This window comes from Drosophila kikkawai, chromosome 2R (genome assembly GCF_030179895.1).
Source record: "Drosophila kikkawai strain 14028-0561.14 chromosome 2R, DkikHiC1v2, whole genome shotgun sequence".
Taxonomy (NCBI): domain Eukaryota; kingdom Metazoa; phylum Arthropoda; class Insecta; order Diptera; family Drosophilidae; genus Drosophila; species Drosophila kikkawai.
The window spans coordinates 27,365,637-27,384,731 of record NC_091729.1 but is presented as its reverse complement, the minus strand read 5'-3'; the positions used below and the strand labels follow the sequence as shown (position 1 = coordinate 27,384,731).

At 43.2% G+C, this 19,095-nt stretch overlaps 1 protein-coding gene across 1 annotated transcript; it reads left to right on the top strand.

Annotated features, from left to right (window-relative positions):
* The first annotated feature begins 2,603 nt into the window (after positions 1-2,603).
* On the top strand, positions 2,604-6,615 carry en (engrailed). Its single transcript, XM_017164650.3, has 3 exons — positions 2,604-4,296; positions 5,461-5,558; positions 5,849-6,615. The coding sequence occupies exons 1-3, from the start codon at positions 2,973-2,975 to the stop codon at positions 6,095-6,097; spliced, it is 1,671 nt and encodes a 556-aa protein (XP_017020139.1). The 5' UTR covers positions 2,604-2,972; the 3' UTR covers positions 6,098-6,615.
* Positions 6,616-19,095: the final 12,480 nt, after the last annotated feature.

The window sequence follows — 19,095 nt, the reverse complement described above, 5'->3', positions numbered from 1 at the left end:
TTGCAAGCGTTCTTGAAAAAACGATTTCGGGCACACTTAAAAAGCGGCGTCGGTTCTTGTAAGTTCTGCAGTGAAAAAGTTAAGCAAAATGTGAAGTTAAAGTTATGAGCGATATAAACGAAGTTGCTGCATTGGAAAATCTTTTGGAGGAGTGGGAGTTTAGCGACTTATTGCCCACATTTCTCGGTAAGTTCTCAAACAATCATCTAAAGTGCGATAAGATCCCCAATTGGCATATGTATATGTGTAACATGCATGCATGTTATAATTCTTCGTTTTGCCACTCTGACAAGTTTGTTGCTTGAGTCTTTTGTTTTGCCTTCAGCGCAAGAATCATTAGACTCCGAAAAAAATACAACAAAAATAAAGTAACCGAAAACGAAGATGAATAATAATAATAAAAAAAACTAGAAACAGAAACCGAAACAGAAAACAGTAGCCAAAAATTGTGGTGGAAAGGCAAAGCTCATTAGCAGTTACCATTTTATCCAAACAGACGGACACGGAGGCATCATTATCATTAAGGGCAAACGGGAAAGTAACAACAGCAGCAGCCGCAACAACAGAAACAAGTTGAAAACTTTAATTAACGCATTTTTACGCAACTGTCGGCGGCTGTTTAACCCCTTCTGCCTTTGTGGCCAAATGCTGAGCAAACATGACAACGGTAATAATTGAAAATCATGGCAATCAAAGCGGAAAGTGCCTCGGAAAGGGGCAGGGGGGAAAGGGTGCTTGGAAGTTGAGCGGAAAAATCAACAGCTGCCGACGGGCTAAGCGTGAGAGAGAGAGGGAGCGACGGCAGCAGCCATTGTTGTCATGCGTGAGAGAGCAGGGTGGCCAGCGACAGAGAGAGAGAGACACCCTAGGCAGACAGGGATGGCCATAGAGCACTGACCGAGTTCGAAAATCTTGGAGGGGAAAGGCAGCCAGCCGCCACAGAGAATGAGAGAGAGCCTTCCAGTTTCCAATTTCCAGTTTTTCCCAGTTCGACTTTTAATGGCCGCACAGCTGGAAGGGGTGCGTTTCGAACCGGTTAAATTCGAAACGGCAACGGTTAGAGCTTCTCTCAAGCAGACTAGCTATTCCTTTTAATTCATTATTAAATTATTAATTTATTTTCAAGCTCCATTCCGTGGCTAATAAAAATGCGCATAAAAATGGCATATAAATTTTGGATTTATAACAGGTTTCGCACCGAAAATGTGCTCCAAATACGATCGATAAGCACTCATTGTGTGTCTGGGCGTTAGTTTATTGACAAATATCGGATGGGGGCTTATGTCACTCGGCCAGATTTTTGGCCAGCAGGAAATAAGTGGGAGTGGTTCTTGAAAGATTACCTCTAATTAATAATTATAGAATTAAAAACTAAGCTGCGAGAGATCCGTAAATCAGAAGCCCACACCAAGATCGCTTTTTTATGATTATGCAGAAATTAACACAACAAATACCCAGCTTCAGTATCGTCGAAAAGGCAATTCATTAGCGATTTTGGTTATTTGATTTCGCCTGATTTATGTGCCATATATCAGTGGCTATATGGTCGTGGTCGGATTCCCCAGCACATGTTTCACATTTGTAGATCTCAGGCATTTGATTAGAGCCCCTCTTTGAAAATAAATAAAAAATAAGCTCTATTGTTAATGTCCCAATGCCAAATGGCGTTCATTTTTAACACCTCACCAAGTTTATTTTGACAGTTAGCGTTGGTTTTTTTCGTATTCGACTTTCGGTAAATTGATATTCGATGGGCAGGCAAATAAATAAATTAAAAATCAATTAAATATCAATCAATTGCGTCAGCTGCTTTTTCGCGGCACATTTAACCGTTTAATTGGTTGAATTACGCGTGTTTTTTGTGAAAAAAACAAATATCAATGAGAAGGTCGGAGGATGGGAATGCTGGAAGGTTGGGAATATTGGAAACTCGCATTCAAATTATAACAATTAGTGGCCGCAGCTTGCGGTTTCCACAACGCCTCCTCCTCCCGCGCTACGGCAAAAGGTGGTGTCAATAAAGTTGTAGGCTGTTGAAAACGCCGATTGAAACGTCGTGGCCAAAAACAAAATCAACAAAAACTAAATGCTTTTATGAAGAGTGCCCGTCGAAAGGGATGGCTATATCAGCCACCAGGCAGAGGAGTGAGTGCCCTGCTCTCTCCACTGCCAGCAGGCAGCCATTTTCCTAGCTTGCACCTTGTAAGAGGGAGCAGTGCAGCTATATCAACACCGGCCTAAGCTACGCCCCGCCAGAGCGGGCCAGCATGTATCAGAGAGTGAGAGAGCCGCGCAGGCGCTGTGGAGCAGGCGACACAGTTGTCAACCGCCTGACAGCTTCAGCGCGCGCATAATAAAGTCATATCGCCGCCTAACAAGCTCCCCCTTGCGAAAAATGGGGGAGGCAGGCCAAGACCGAGAGAGAGAGGGAGTCAGCGAGACCTAAAGAGCGAGTAAGAGCATGAAATTGTTGCAGAGTGAGCGAGAGCGAAACCGGTTCGAGCGGGGCAGGTGACAAACCTCGTGAGAGAGCAAAAATCGATCAGTGGAAGTCTTCGACTCTTCGACTCTCATCTTCGTCACTGTCACAGCTGCCTGTCTGTCACTCACACAAACACACACAAGCACAGAGCGTGTGTATTACCCTCACTTTCTAGCACACACCCCAAGCCGCAGCTCTCGCTTGCCTGCCAGAGCTCTCTCTTTCCCGCATGACAGTTCAATCGGCTCTCGCGTCGTCGCCGCTGCTTCGTCAACTCTCCCCGACTCAACCAAGTCGCTGCGCTGGGATTCCCAACTAATTCAGTCGTTGCGCTGGACGTGAACAGACGTGCGTGTCGGAACAGGAAAAAGCAAAACCAAATCCAAATCCGAAACCAAACCAAAACCAAACATACGAAAGCGAATCTGAAGCAAAGTGCTCAAGTGACAAGTGTCTTGTGTGTGTTTAGAGTCCGAGCTAGAGACCTCAGATGGCATTGGAGGATCGCTGCAGTCCACAGTCAGCGCCCAGTCCCGTTACGATCTCCGCTCACCAAATGCAGCAAATGCACCAGCAACACCAGCAGCAGCAGCAACAGCAGCAACAAATGCAGCACCTACACCAACTACAGCAGCTGCAGCAGTTGCATCAACAGCAACTGGCCGCCGGCGTGTTCCACCATCCGGCGGTGGCCTTTGATGCGGCAGCTGCAGCAGCCGCAGCCGCAGCAGCAGCCGCTGCAGCGGCCCACGCCGCCCATGCCCATGCGGCACTGCAGCAGCGGCTCAGTGGGAGCGGCTCGCCAGCCTCCTGCTCCACCACGCCGCTGACCATTAAGGAGGAGGAGAGCGACTCCGTCATTGGCGATCTGAGTTTCCACAACCAGACGCACACCACCAACGAGGAGGACGAGGCCGAGGAGGAGGATGACATCGATGTGGATGTGGATGATACGGCGGGACGCCTGCCGCCGCCCGCCCACCAGCAACAGTCCACGGCCAAGCCCTCGCTGGCCTTCTCCATCTCCAACATCCTCAGCGATCGCTTCGGCGATGGCCAGAAGACATCACCCGGCAAGCAGGAGAACCAGGCCGGCATCTTCCGGCCCTTCGAGCCGGCAAGTCGCTCCCAGACAGCCACGCCCTCTGCCTTCACCCGAGTGGATCTCCTCGAATTCAGCCGGCAGCAGCAGGCAGCCGCCGCAGCAGCCACAGCAGCCATGATGCTGGAGCGGGCCAACTTCCTCAACTGCTTCAATCCCGCCGCCTATCCCCGGATTCATGAGGAGATCGTCCAGAGTCGCCTGCGCCGGAATGCAGCCAACTCTGTGATCCCGCCTCCCATGGGCTCCAAGATGAGCGACAGTAATCCGGAAAAGTCTGCCCTGGGATCGCTGTGCAAGGCCGTCTCTCAGATTGGACAACCTGCGGCTCCGACCATGACACAGGTGCCGCTGAGCAGCAGTGCCAGCAGCCTGGCCAGTCCGCCGCCTGCCTCGAATGCCTCTACGATCAGCAGCACCTCCTCCACGGCCACCAGTTCGAGCTCATCCTCGTCGTCGGGTTGCTCCTCGGCGGCCAGCTCGCTGAACTCCTCGCCCAGCAGCCGCCTAGGAGTAAATGGATCCGCAGCCAATGCCAGTAGCCCGCAGCCCCAACCCATTCCTCCACCATCGGCGGTGAGCAGGGATTCCGGCATGGAGTCCTCGGATGACACACGCTCGGAGACGGGCTCTACCACCACGGAGGGCGGCAAGAACGAGATGTGGCCCGCCTGGGTGTACTGCACCCGCTACAGCGATCGTCCCAGCTCAGGTTAGTACTCAATATCTCGAAAAAGAGAATATTCCCTAAAAAAAATATGATCTGGGGACCACCCCTGGGGGAAGCGTAATAGTTGGCGGCGTCCTCCTTTCAAGCCGGCTTTGTTTTGTGTCATAAATCCCAAGGACACTGAAACAATTAGGAGACACGCGGGTACAATGGCAATGAGTCTACATTTCATTTCAATTCCGATTCCAAGTCCGACTTCTTTCGGGGCCTCACGCAGCGTTGCGCTCCTTTTGAAGAGCGACACTTTATGTGACAACATGTAGGGCCAGGGCACAGCCAGCGGCAGCGTTTGCTTATCGCCGACAGGCCACTAGGAGTGGGAGTAGGTTCCCTGGCAGCCGAAGGTCACAGGTCACGCACACACGCCAGAAGCAGAAGCGACCATAAAATGCGCTGACGATTGACAGGGCCAGCCAAAGGGGGAACAAAAACTAGGGGAAAACCCCGGGAAAATCGGGAGAAAGAGTTTTTCTTACTTTGCTTTCCCAGATTTCCTTTTATTCCCTCGGTTTTCCTTCTCAAGTCTTTGTGTTAATTGACAAGTTAAGTGCTTTTTTATGGCTTTCAATGGTTTTTTAATTTGGTGTCGATGCAATCGATAGTCAAAGCCATAATCGAGGCGTTGATAGGCTCCACTCCGAGGCTAGAAATTAATCAAACGATCTCCACTTACCACTTGCCACTTTAATTAAATTATAATTTACAATGTGTGGAAATCTAATAAGCACTTTTAGTGGCCAGACTAGAGAGTCTTGCCAATTAGAAGGAGACTGCGACTTGGTCACTAATTAGAGACTTGCTCGGCTGGAAAATCATTTGACTAAAATATGCCCGACCTTAGGTTCGTTAGAAGACTTCTTTTGGCTGCCCCTCACTTCTCCTAGCTTCCCTTCTCCTCTCTTTTTATATATATTTTTTTTTTTTTTTGCTGCTGACAGCTGACAAATTGAACACTTCCCTCCTAGCACGCAAAGTATATGTGGAATATATGGAATATTTAGAGAAAAAAAGGGAGCTAAGGCTGAGGAATTTCAGGCCAGACATATATGCTAATTAAATCATTAATATTATTAATAGTATATGTGGCTCATTTATGCAAATAGTTTTGGAGAGACTAACCTTTATTTTTCCCTTTCTCGCTTACAGGACCCCGCTACCGCCGCCCCAAACAGCCAAAGGATAAGACCAACGATGAGAAGCGACCCAGAACCGCCTTCTCCAGCGAACAGTTGGCCCGCCTCAAGGTGAGTTTCCATATCCTTAACATTCCATAAATATATGCCTCCTTGTTGTGTCAATTTGGCACCAAAAGATGCCTCCTTGTTGTGTCATATTCGAACCAAAATATTTACGGACCGCCCGCTGTTGAAGGCATCCCCTGACAACCGCATCCTGTCCAGTCCCAGTCCGTACTTAACCAATTAGCCACGCCTGGCCTCGTCCCAAAAACCGCAAATAATTGATTTGACTTACCTGAATCTCTATCTATCCATCCAAAACTCATCCGTAACTCTCTGCTCTTCTCTATTTACAGCGGGAGTTCAACGAGAATCGCTATCTAACCGAGCGCCGTCGCCAGCAGCTAAGCTCTGAATTGGGCCTGAATGAGGCTCAGATCAAGATCTGGTTCCAGAACAAGCGGGCCAAGATCAAGAAATCCACGGGCTCCAAGAATCCCCTGGCCCTGCAGCTGATGGCCCAGGGGCTGTACAATCACACCACCGTGCCGCTGACCAAGGAGGAGGAGGAGCTGGAGATGCGGATGAATGGCCAGATACCCTAAGCAGAGGGAGGCTAACGAGATCTCCAGGGATCTCCAGGGGCGTGCAATAAAAATCGATAGGGGGCGGCGTACAAAATGGTTTTTCATGTGATATAATTGTAGCGCATATTGTACATATATAAACATTAATAATTATTATTAATTTTAAGTAAACGTAGCGAGTTGTTGGCGTATTTATTTAGAGAGTATTATTAACCAACTTCTAGGCTTGTTGCACTCTAAAAAAAAAACAGCTTCGTCGACTTTCTCACATTTATTATTCCTACACTACAAAAATCTATATATCTATAGACATAATGCTTTGTAAATTAAGTAACTTAACAACAGTTTCCTCTAGCCTAAAATATAGTTTAAGTTTAAAGCTATGAAAGAGTATTTTTAGTTTGTAAGCTGAGAGGAGAAAGAAATGCACCTAAGACAGAATTAATAACAAAGATGTTCTTGTGAAAACCATGTGCTAAAGCAAAAAGTTCAACATAAATGAAAAGAAAACAAAAAGAACTAAGAAAAAAACACGAAGAAAAAATAAAAACAATTATGGAAAATTAAACAAAAGGTGGTTTTTATTTAAAGCCAAAGGGGTGGCGTAGATCAAAGGATTGCTGCAACTTTAAATCATGTAAATGTGGCCTTGTCACCGAGGGTGCCGCCGATGCCGCCGCTAATTGCACAATCACACATTCCTACGATTTACAGAATCTGAGTGACGGCAACAACTTGGATCTTCGATTCCATTCCGTTTAATTAAAGGCACGGGCATGGGGCACGGGCTCTATAAACAAATATAATCTGAGAGACAAAAAGACTGACTGAGTGACTGCGGGGAATGATTTATTGGCACAGATCTCGCCGAGCGGCGTTAATTTGCTGAAAATAAATGCAAAAAAATAAGCGAAAAATGCGAAAATGCAATGAGATGGGCAGCTGACATTAACTGGCAAGCGATGATGTGTGTGCCTCTGCCTGTGGGCTGTGTGTGCCGAGTGTGTTTGAATATGAATTGATGCCAAACGCTAATTGCATGGCTTCAAATCCGAAATCCGTTTGCATGTCTCGCGGAGTTTCAGCGGGTGTCTGGATTTGGTTTTGGACTCAACTCGAGCGTATTATAGAGGCGCAAATCCATTTGTGCACGTAATGAACCAATTAGACAATTGAGCCCATTAGCCATTGCTGCAATCTGTCTCGCCTTCGGGCTGTCTGTCTGCAAATCGAATTAAATGAAAGCGGAAATCAAATGGAGATTATTTATGGGATACTCTATATCTTGCAGGAGGGTATATCAGCTGGGGAAATATTTTTCTAAGATTTTGTAGGATTTTTTGAAGGGGAAATATTAAAAAAAATTATTTTTTATGGTTATATGAAGGTCAAGTGTTTCAAATAATGTGTTCAATGCTTTTCTGAAACGTTATAACACATTTAAAGAATTATTTCTGTCCATAATAGTCTTGGTTTTATAATATTTAAAAGAAACTTTGAAACTGTTTGAAGCAAATAATATTATTTTTAATTACCCTTACAGGGTATTCTAATTTTAGTCAAAAGCCTAAAATATGGTGAAGGAGTCATTTCTGACCCTATATATCATATATATTCTTGATCAGCATAAACAGGAGAGTCTTTCTAGAAGAAAAAATAGAATTTTTTTTTTCTTCGATTTTTTCGAAATTCGATAAGGGGTTACATCATTAAAATTTTCAAAAATTGATAAAATTTCGATTTTCTAAAATGTATGCAGGTTTATTAAACTAATAAAAACTAACATAGGAATGCTTTCCGATTTGAAATTAATGGCATTTTGGCCAAGTTATGAGCAATTTTCTTGATCTAAAAGCAAACTACAAGGGAATAAAAACTTCGGCTTGCAATAGCTTTAGAGTTATTTTATAATATTCTTATTTTTCTGTGCAAAGTTGGTCATGAACATAATGTAAAATGTTTAATAAAATACAATAAGATAATTATAAATTGAATATAAGGAAACATTTCGTTGTTTTACTTACTAGTTCTTAGTTCTTAACTCTTTTCCCTAGAAGTTTATACTTTTCTCTCCTAACTTCAATTAACCCTTTAACAATAAACCCCTTTTTTAAGCCCTAACTTAATTCCTATGAATCATTTTCAATAACTATATTGATTCATTGATTTTCTCCTCACCGCACCACGAATCCCCCATATCAATCTGTTTGGTAACGCTGACTGAGGGGTCACCAGGTAATTGATTACCTGGCCAGAGCTAGCAGCTAGCGTGTGAGCAATGTGTGAGTAATTTGCCAGCTAATAGGTGTTGTTGGGACCACAAAAGGCAAAGGCAAATTACATATAAGCCACACATCGATCGATTATCGAGGAGCTAGTATTATTATATAGAGATATCAAGCGGGGTCAACTAGATATAAGATGCAAATTATATCCCTGGCAGGGTATCTCAGCTATTAATCGACTTTTTCTTGTTTAGTTTTCGTTTCGATATCAAAGCAAACACTTTCAACACTTCTAATTAGCAGAAATTGCCAAGTGACACACTAAATTTCACTTTCAGACAGCTCAAGGGAATGGAATTTCAATTGCGCATACAATGTAAGGGGTATTTAGTTAGGGGGATGCTGATGCAGATGCAGATACATATGCTGATGCTGATGTTGGGGCATATAAAAGGAGACGGAGTTGAGGGGCAGTGAGCGACGATCCATCGAGCGAGCTATTAAAAAGCCACAAAAACACATATGCCGACTCCATAAGTCAGTCGTCGTCGTCGTCGTCGTCATCATCGTCTGTGTGGGCGCAGCTTCCCCTCTTAACCCGATCCTCATCCTCGTCCTCATCCCCAACCCCAACCCCATACCCCTTCCATCGTTCCATCCCCCGATTCTTTTGCCATTTCCATAGGGAACGTGATTTATGCCCCTTTGACGTTGACTACAAATACAAAATACAAACTACACAATCTGCACGGTGAAAAAATATTAGAATTATTGGTGTAATTTCAGTTAAAAATACAAAGTTGTAGTTTTTATTTAATAGAAACTTTTAGACATTTCTAAAATGCTTCTTTGTAGATAAAGCAGTTTTCATATTAATATGATATATATTAAAAATAACTTTCTTATTACAAAAGAATCTTTATTTTAACTAAAACTAATTTTCTTTCTCCCCGTGCACTGGCTCCTCAAGAACCTACGATGGATGTATGATTCCCTCTCCCTCACTGCTCCAATTCAGTGTCCTCCGGACACGTGTCTGCCACTGGAGGCAGCCCTCCCCCCCCACAATGGGCACCCCAACTGATCGCTAATTGCGCTTTTTGGGTGGTGCTCGCCGCTTTGCAGTTTTGTCGCCTTAATTGCCGCCGCTCCCCCCGCTCTCTCCTCGAGAAGATCTACTAAAAACTGGGAAATGGGCGACGGCAGATTTATTTGGCCCAACGCAATTGAGGCTGCCACTTGTTTCCGCTTCGCTTTATCAATTGATTTACGAGATTTGTGCTGCTGGGCTGTGCAGGGCATCAAATGGCAGATGAAATACGGAAAATGCGAGTACTTAAACGTAACGATTACGAGCGCCTGATGTTCGCCATTTGCCAGAGAGTCCAGAGGGTTGTCAGTGGAGGAACATGGCTGGGAGTTGGAGTTGGAGATGAAGCTCTAGCTGAAACTGAAGCTGTGCCAGAGCTGTTGGCATTTCATAATCGCTGCCTGCCAGAGTTCCGTGGAAAGTGCACTCAATTATGGCCAACAGACAGGCGCTCCAAAGTCGGGACTCTCCCGTTTGCGGCGGCGCTACCAATGGCATGGGCAGCAAGTATCTCATGAGTGCGAGGAGCTGTATCTCATGGATAACTCTTATGGGCTGCCAACTCGGAGAGCTCACTGAGATCGCTCCCAGAGCCTAAACAAACATTCAAATGTACTCGGATTTTCAGCAGAAGTCAACGCCAACATATAAGGCTGGAGACCGGCATCATCATCATCACCATCATCATGATCGTCTCCTCCTTCAAGTCGGAGACGTCAATGCCGCTGCCTGTGTGTGTGTTGACTCAACGCATTTGATCGGCTCGGCCTTAACCCCTTCCTCTCCAACCCGCTGGCGCTTAGCACTGACCAAATATTTGAGCCGCGCTTTGTTAACCCATTGTAATTGATTGTCTTTAACAGCAGAGTTCTGCATTCTATATTAAGTATCCAGTATCCGGAGTTAGGGCAACGTGAGTCCGTACAATTTGCTGCCCGCTAATTGCCCAGCTGCTTGCGCCTTTGTTTGGCCATCGATTTGCACCTACCAACTCCTCCTCGGCTGCTAACTGCTCTCAATGCCCGGCTAATTGAGTTGGTCAACACGGGCGCCAGGCTCAAAAGAGCTGAGCTGAGACTAACAAGATTTCTAACTGCTCCTACACATGGCTTGGATAGAGTATCTTTGGTTGGGAGTATCTGGCAGTATCTTTTGGGCCATTTAATTGTATCTGAAGAGGGAAAAAATGGATCAGTTGGCTGGTTTAAAGGTTTCTTTTAAAAGAAACCTGGGGAACCTAAACTTTAATATAGCAATCTCATATTAATATCTTTAGAAATTAAACATTAAGAGCCTTTAGAATAATCTCTTCCATAATCTCCACTTACTAAACCTATAAAAATAAGCAAGAATATCTTTATAAGATAGCCTAAGACCACTTTAGATACACCAATCTTACACCTCTTTTGCATATCAAACTAGAAAAACCATAAAGATAAAAATGTAATTAGCTTTCCCGGACCACACCTTAACTATATGTGATTGAAAAATCCCAGCCAAGTATACAAATATCTCTTTTAAGCACCCAACCTCTTAGAGTGCGGCGCCTTTTGCCTTTGGGTCTCTCCGGCAACGTTTCCGGATGTAATTGCCGGCATTAAACGCCATCAAATGAATTGAACATTTCGTTTATGAGCCATAAATATATGATTATTATTATTATATGTAGAAATGAATAAATGCGTGTCCCGCCAGGAGAGGAGACACAGGTTTCCCACCTCAGCGGTGGGTCCGTTGGGGGGCCTTCCAATGATGACATTATTAACATTATTTTATGCTTATTAATGCCACAAACATTATTTTTCGTGGGTCTTAGAGGGGCATGTAAATGTCACTGAGGTGTTGTCCATGGCCAGGTGAGAGAGGAGTGGAGAGAAAGCAATTATTAATTTGAACTCGCGGGTCAAGACAAAAGCCTGTTGGGCAATGAAAAAAGCCACAGAGTCTTGGGGTCTAATTGAAATGCATTCGAGGGAGTGAATGAATGAACAAGTGAGTAACTGAGTAACTGAGTTTACTGACCAACTGAATATCCAGAAATGCATTAGCCTGAAGATACGGGTGGTCAATGCCGCCGCGAGACAAATGATCCCCCGGAATGGGAGACAACCTCTTGCTCTTCTCCTCCCTCCTCCGATAATGACAATATTTCTGTTTTTATTTGTATTTATTTTTTTTTTTTTTGCATTTGAATATGACAAAGGAACGATTCCTTTTCGAGGATTGCAACGGAAGTTTGTCATTTATCATTGCATTCGATTTTGCATATTTTTGCATTATGCGAAATGTTACCCCCATTACTGGGGGCTTCCCTGCGAAATCATATATCAAAATCTCACGTACACATGCGTGTTAGGTTTGTGGGTGGCCGAAAAAGTTCGCCGTTTAATTAATCAAGTTCCGCAAACACCAGCTCAGAGCGGAGAACGGAGCACTGGGTACTCGGAATGAGCCGAGAGTCGAGCTAAAGTAAATATTTGGCCAAAACACACGCCAATTAAACCGAAAAATTGTTGGCTCAGCGGATGCCATGAAAAATGTTTGTTGCGTTTCCGATTTCACAGGGAGAAAGGGGCTTTATGGGTATTTAAAAAATAAGGGTTAATTTGAATAAAAAGAAACCATTTTAGAAATATTAAAAATTTAATAAAAATAAATTCAGAATATAATAAATAAAATAAAATAAAAAATTAAAGTTAAGCTTAACAAATTCTTCAAAACAAAAGAAACATAAACAAAACATGTATAAAAACTATAAAATATTAAAATCCCTTAGTGGGGTATTAAAAAGTATATTTAAATATTTATCTATAATTTTATATTAATTTTTTTGAGAAATTAAAGCTTAAAAATATATAATATTTGAGTCAAAAATCCATCAAATTCAATTTGGAAAGCAGTTCTAAGCTAGTTTTTTCTGGAATAACAAATCTGCATACTACATCTGCATACTAAATTTTGAGCAATTTTTAACTATTTTAACGATGTAACCCCTTATAAAATTTTGAAAATATTCAAAAAATTTGTTTTTAACCAAACAAAGCTAGATCAACTCGCCTGTTAATGTGATCAAGAATATATATGATTTATAGGGTCGGAAATGACTCCTTCACTGCGTAACTAGCTTCTGACTGAAATTAGAATACCCTGCAAAAGTATAGAGAGATATAAATACAAGTAAAATCCACAAAAATTATAAACTTTTTGAAGCTCACAAAAAACCTAAAATATTTACTAAACTTTCATTAAAAGATACAAATGTATCTCCCATTTAAATCTCCACCAATTCCAGATCATCTAATAGCCCAAAATACCTCATTTCCACACCCAAAACTTATTGTAAAAGTCACAACAAAAAAAAAAAAACGTAAAACAGAAATGTAACCAAAAACAAATTGCTTTCCATATGCAAAAGTTGCTTACAAACGAGACAACAGCCAAGGGTTAATTGGTAGCAGCAGCGGCTTCATAAACAAATTCAGCGCTGATTCCCGCCCGATTAGGGGGGAAGTGTGGAATTGAATTCGCGAGGATATAAAAAAAAGAAACCCACTTTTCGCACCCCCAAAAAGCACTGCTGCTGCCGAGCCCCGCCCCTGACTCGCTTTGGGTAAAAATAAACATTGTTCGCAGCTCGCAAGTTGTAAAATTTTCAAATTAAAAACGTGATCTCAGCGCGAATTGGAAAGTAAATTATTTGATTCTGCACTTTTTTCCGGCTGGCGCCGGGGCGCACCACCCCACCACCACACCCTGGAAAAACAGGGAAAAGGCCAACAGCGAAAGTGCTGAAAGCTCAATAAGGCAAACAAAAGAAAAAAAAGGAAAAACAAAAGCAAAAAGCCAGGAAAAACACGACAAAAAAGCGGAAAAACCAGGCGAAACTGCAGCCTGAACATTGGCGCAATAAAACGTAGGAAAAGCGGGGCGGAAAACAGGGGTAAAGCGGAGGAAAATCGGTGGAAATGGGTGGAAAAATCAAGGCACAAGGGGGAGTCAGGCAAAGGCGGAAGGCAAACCCTGTGCGAACGCAGCAGAAAAAGGATGTATATATATGGATATATATATATGTATATATTGTATCCTGGCAGAAATGTGTTGAAAATCGCGCGCCTGCCGTTGGTTATCTCTCCATTCAGGAGCCAGGATATTTCAGCGAAAACGCTTTTCGTTTTGGCCCAAACACTTTTTTATCTGACGCCGTGCAGCGCCTCTGAGCACGAACCAGGGCCATAATTCATGGGCGTCGCGGCGAAACCAAGGGGGGGTGGAGTAAGGGTGGGAAGTACAGTGAGGGAAAATAAGGTTTTAAGATGGGGAATTAAATTGGGGAATTAAAAAGGGGATTTTACTGGAAAGGAATTCGATTTCAAGGAATTGATTTTGGAAAGAAAATAATTTAGAAAGTATTTAAAGTTGTTTCAAAAGGAAGCCATACGTATCTTATATTTTATATTATAAATAAATAAATTGATATAAATACAAATATAAGTTCAAGCTTTTTTGTGAATAATTTTTTACTCCAAAATCTAAAATATTTCCTACTCCCCGCCTTGTTTTCTCTCAGTGCCCAGCTCCACTCACCGGAAACGGAAATGCGCCACAAGCGGCAGAGCTTTTTTTTGGCCCCACTGTGCCATGGTCGACGCCTTAATTGAGGTACAAATTGAGCTTTTGGTTGGTTCGCTGCTTCTCCAAGAAGAATAGCCCTGGGAAAACGTAAAAAAAAGAGAACAACAGACAAGAAAAAGAAATAGAAATAGAGGAAAATCCTCTGTTGAGTGGGTGGTGGGCAGTGCAAGATTTAAGGCTCTTCTCTTTTATATATATTTCCCTTATTTTTTTGTACCCCGTTTTGGCCATAAATTCGAGTGAGCGTTTTAGTGCATGCCGGGTAATTGCAGTTTTATAGCAACTAGTTTTCGAAACGGACGCGACTTTGATGTGATTTTTATGGGCCCATAGCTCTGGCTCTCGGTTCCCCGGTTCGCTGGAACTCCAACGGTGCAGAGAGACCCTAAATCCATCCCAGATTCAGATTCAGATTCAGAGCAATCCCAGGCGCTCGCAGTGTAATTAGTGCGATAAAAAAAAGGGAGAAATGGTGGACGCCGCTGTTGTAATTGAGCTGATCTCTCTGCCTCGAATTAATGGCGAAAGACATCTAATTCGCTCGAAAGATAAAGCAAAAAAAAAAGTAAGCACCGACCCTAATTCGTTCACAATAACCAAATTACTTTAATTGGGAGCAAAACAATTAAGACTGCGGCTGAGTCATTAGAGGGAAATTCACTATATACAAGGCTATCTAGATAGGGTTTACTGGAGTTTAAGGTAAAGTTAATTGAGAGTTTGTGGAATAATATTATTTTTGAGAGGGTTTGAGATTATAATACATACCTTTAAGTTTAACTATTAAAATCCATGCTTATCAGCATTTAAATTAAACTTAAAACCCAAAACTTATATTAAATCTCCTCAAGAATATCTAAAACCCCCCATTTACCCCCAACAAATAGAGACATATCTGAAAACTTCACGTATATTTCATTAGCTTCATTAAAAAGTATCTCAAAAGCACTTATCAATTATAAGCCCAAAGAACGGGCCGAGTCCGTTCAGCCTAATCAAAATACATAAATTATTACACCCTTTTTTCAGAGGCGCTAACTCCAGCGAACGAGTTCTCGGTGGAAGAAGACTCTTCTCTTAAGCTGGTCTGCGAAAGAATCCAGACCTCTCTCTTCTGGCAGAAGATTCGCAGACTTGGACATTGCCTGAGCGAGATCATTACAAGGCACAATGCTAAACGCTGTTTTACTTTGCTGCAATTTGGCGCCGAGCTAACTTCGAGATACAGATGATGACCACAATCATGATGATGGTCATGATGATGATCGTGATCATGATCACTGGGAGGACAACGCAGCAAACGAGCCGCAAAACTACTGTCGATGTTGCCGCCTTCCGTTGCCCAGAGCTGCCTGTGGCGCAGCCTCAAATCTTCGTGTGTGGTCCCGCGATGCAGTCTTCAGTCTTCAAGTCTTCAGTCTTCAGTCTGCAGTCTTCACTGCTGATTCTTCTTTGTTGTGGCTCTCTTAACCGCTCTCTTAGCCCGGCTGGGATTCACAGTAGCCGGCTCACGTACCCGAAGCCATTGCCAAAGTGTCAATAATTTTAAGTGCAGTGCATTTTTGTGCAGAATCTCTTTGCTCAACCGATCTTCTCTTAGCTTAGTAAGATACTTGTCCGGCTGCTGCCGCCGAATCGCATACATATTAATCACTCCTAATGGACTGCAATTGAATTTCAAGTAATCATCGAGTGGTCCCGGCTTGGGGCTGGCTTAATAGCCACTCGCTCGCCAATGGCCCCGGCTCTTGGCCAGCAGGCCGAGCGGAGTCCGAGACGGTGACTTCTTGGGTGGTCCAGATGCCGTGTCTGCGACGAGTTGGGTATGTGCACTGGGGGAAAAAGGGGGTGCGATTTTGTTTAAAACATAATGTAATACAAGTTTATCGTGGCTTTTTTAAGGTAATTTTTAGAAATAAAAAAGGAAGTCTAAGGTTGTATAACTCTTTAGAAAATCGCTCATAACTTGGACAAAAATTAATTAATTTCAATTTGGACAGCAATCCTTTCTTAGTTTTTGTTAGGGTAATAAACCTGCATATTCAGTTTACAAATTTAAAAAAATTCAAATTTGATCGATTTTTTAACAATTTTAATGATGTAACCCCTTGTAAAATTTTTAAAAAATTAAAAAAAATAATTTTCTTTATAATAAAGCTAGTTAGACTCGGCTATTTATGCTGATCAAGAATATATATGATTTATAGGGTCGGAAATGACTCCTTCACAGCGTTACTAGCATCTGACTGACATTAAAATTAAATTATTTTATTATTTTATTGTTAATTTCTTTCTGTTTCTTCTCCCCTTTTTTTGTAAGTGCACAAAAGTCTGTCTCCACTGGCCTCCTCCTTGGGCCTTTTCAATGGTTTGCTGTTGTTGTGGCTGCCGCATTTTGCAACAGGGCCAAAGGTTTCTGCGAGTTGAAGACGCGGAAAAGCATTTTACACGCTCAACGCTCCTCACTGAAGCTGCTCCCTGCTCCTCAGTCCAGCTGCTGCTCCTGCTCCCACTCCTGCAGCTCCTTCCCGCTCCTGCTCCCACTCCCTCTCCAGCTGCTGTACATCTCCATGACGATGATAATGATGATGATGATGACGGCAGTGGTGGTGATACCCATTCTTCTCTTGATTTCTTTTTTGTTTTTATTTGGAAAAACCGATTTTGATAGGCAACCGAAAACATTAACGACTGCAATTTTTCATAATGGATAATTAAGCGAGAGCGCTGGGGCATTGGAAATTGATTTCTGTTTTCAATGTTCCAGGGAAAATGTGCCAAAGAGATCGCCCCCCCTTGATACGGTAGCCGGATTGGGACCATCCCTGGCCTGATGAGCATCATTAGTTAAGCGTCGAATTCCAGGTAAATCGCGGAGCCAGAGCCAGACCAGAGTCACCTGCCCGGGGAACTTCTCTGGGGACAACCGTTGGACAACATGTACTGCTCCTGATCGGTTGTATTGTGTTTTTTGGGTTTTGAGAAATTGAAAAATTTGAATCGACCGCCACGGCAGCCATATAATTTCTCCCCAGACTTGTATTCGCATCGATCTTAAAGGAAAGAGAAATAAAAAACTCGAACACAATTTAAATTTCGGTAAAAACTCCACAGAGACCAGATGGACATGGTTGCGGCTTGTCTTTTTCTTTAGTTAGAATTACCTTTTGGCGGCTGACTAATTGACAAGATCGTTTCTAATTGGACCACCGGGCTTATATTCACTCCCAGCTATGGTCTTTGTTCTGGGGGTTCCGTGTTCTTACTGCCTTTTTGCATAGGTCTCTGTAATTTACACGGGGCAGGTGTCGCCTTTGTACAGGTGAGAGAGAGGAGAGGCCGCCGTCGACGATGTGTGGCCCGTTTTTTTTTCGACCTCTGCGTGTCCGCGTGCTGTTGGCGATAAATTATGGCTTAATTAAACTAAAAAAATAAAGGGAAACACACCACATAACTTGCTTAATTAAAAAAATAATGATGGCCGCACATTTTCCACTCGTTGGACATATTCATCAGGGGTTTATCTTTTGGCTAAATCTTGAATATATCCCAAAACGAATTCAGATCGCTGGACAGTCTCCATTAATCTGGGGATAAAGTGAGGGAAAAAATGGGTATAAAAGTGTTGAGCTCGAGATGGATGGATGTCCAATGGAGGAGATTAATCTCTGGGCAGTGATCTCCAGTGACTCATGCCATTACCAGGGCTTACTCTTATCGGTAAGGGTATGCAGGGTTGACAATCCGCTTTGATGAGTGTTTTGTACAGTGACAAATGGGCGACAACAAATCACTTTCATTGATTGACATCTAAGCAGATCAATTGAGGAGTACTGATGAGCTGAGGAGTGTTGAGATCAAGGGGATAATTGGGGGTTTATCTAGATTAGAACTAAATAATTGGATTTCAATCAATCCAAAAGGGGAAATGTCTCTAGTTTTTATACATTTTCAGAATTTTAATTAAATAAAATAAGGTTGAAAAGTTGTAGATTCTCAAGATTTTTGGTTAATTTTTCTTTGATATATAAAGGATTAAATAAACATATATTTTTCATACAAGATATATCTTGTATATATTCATTTCAAACCTAAATTCCATATTTAATAAGAAAGATAAGTCAAAACTCTTCCCAATAGGATCAGGATCAACCATTCCCCCCACTCCCCAGGATCACCCACCTGGAAAAAGTCCTTTTCTTATCGCCACCATCTCACACATGTGCCTGGCTGCTGGCCAAATGGATCAAGATCTCTCGGTGGTCCTGTGTGATCTGTCATCTGCATATGAGATCATCCCAGAAGAAAAAAACAGCGAGCTGAGAAGGGGAAGCCCTTGAGTCGCCCGGCAACAGGTTTGCTCCAGATTTCGGGGCAACTTGGTCTTGGTGTGTGGTCCCTCGATTGAGCCATCATCGGACATGAGACATCATCAGACATCGGCAGAGGAAAAAAAGAAGAGAGAGTGAGGAACCCGAGATGGGGACCAATCTCGGACCAACTGCCAACTTTTATTAACCGAAGCCACCACCACCGAGTGCCACTCGAGTGCCAAATCATGACAACGCAGATACGGATACAGATTCGGTCAGGGATTGATCCTGCCAGCAGCAGTACGTGTGGCCCTGGCTCCGAGATGAAGCGCCTCCAAAAGTACCAGGAATCAAGCACTCAACGGCTTAAGTGTGGGCCCCGAAAAAAAAAGGTCGCACGATCATCGCTTGGGATGCTGATGCTGAAATCCCATTCCCCCATCCCAGATCTCTGCGCCAGCTGCAGCCTCTTAATTTGACACAAAACAAGATCAAATGTCACTCATCATAACCGGCGAGCACGTATGCATATGAGCATAATACTAATGAGCAACATCGATCTGTCTGGGTCTCAGTTTCGGTTAGGGGTTTGGTCTGCGGATCGGGATCGCTCTGAGATCGGATCCCCACTCCCCAATTGTCGCTCCCGATCGTTGTCGGCTTTTAATATGCAGGCGCGCATGCGCTGACCGACTTAAGATTGCCAAGTGGCAACCGCAAGACGGCGACAACAACCTCGTTGTTGTGGCAACTTGT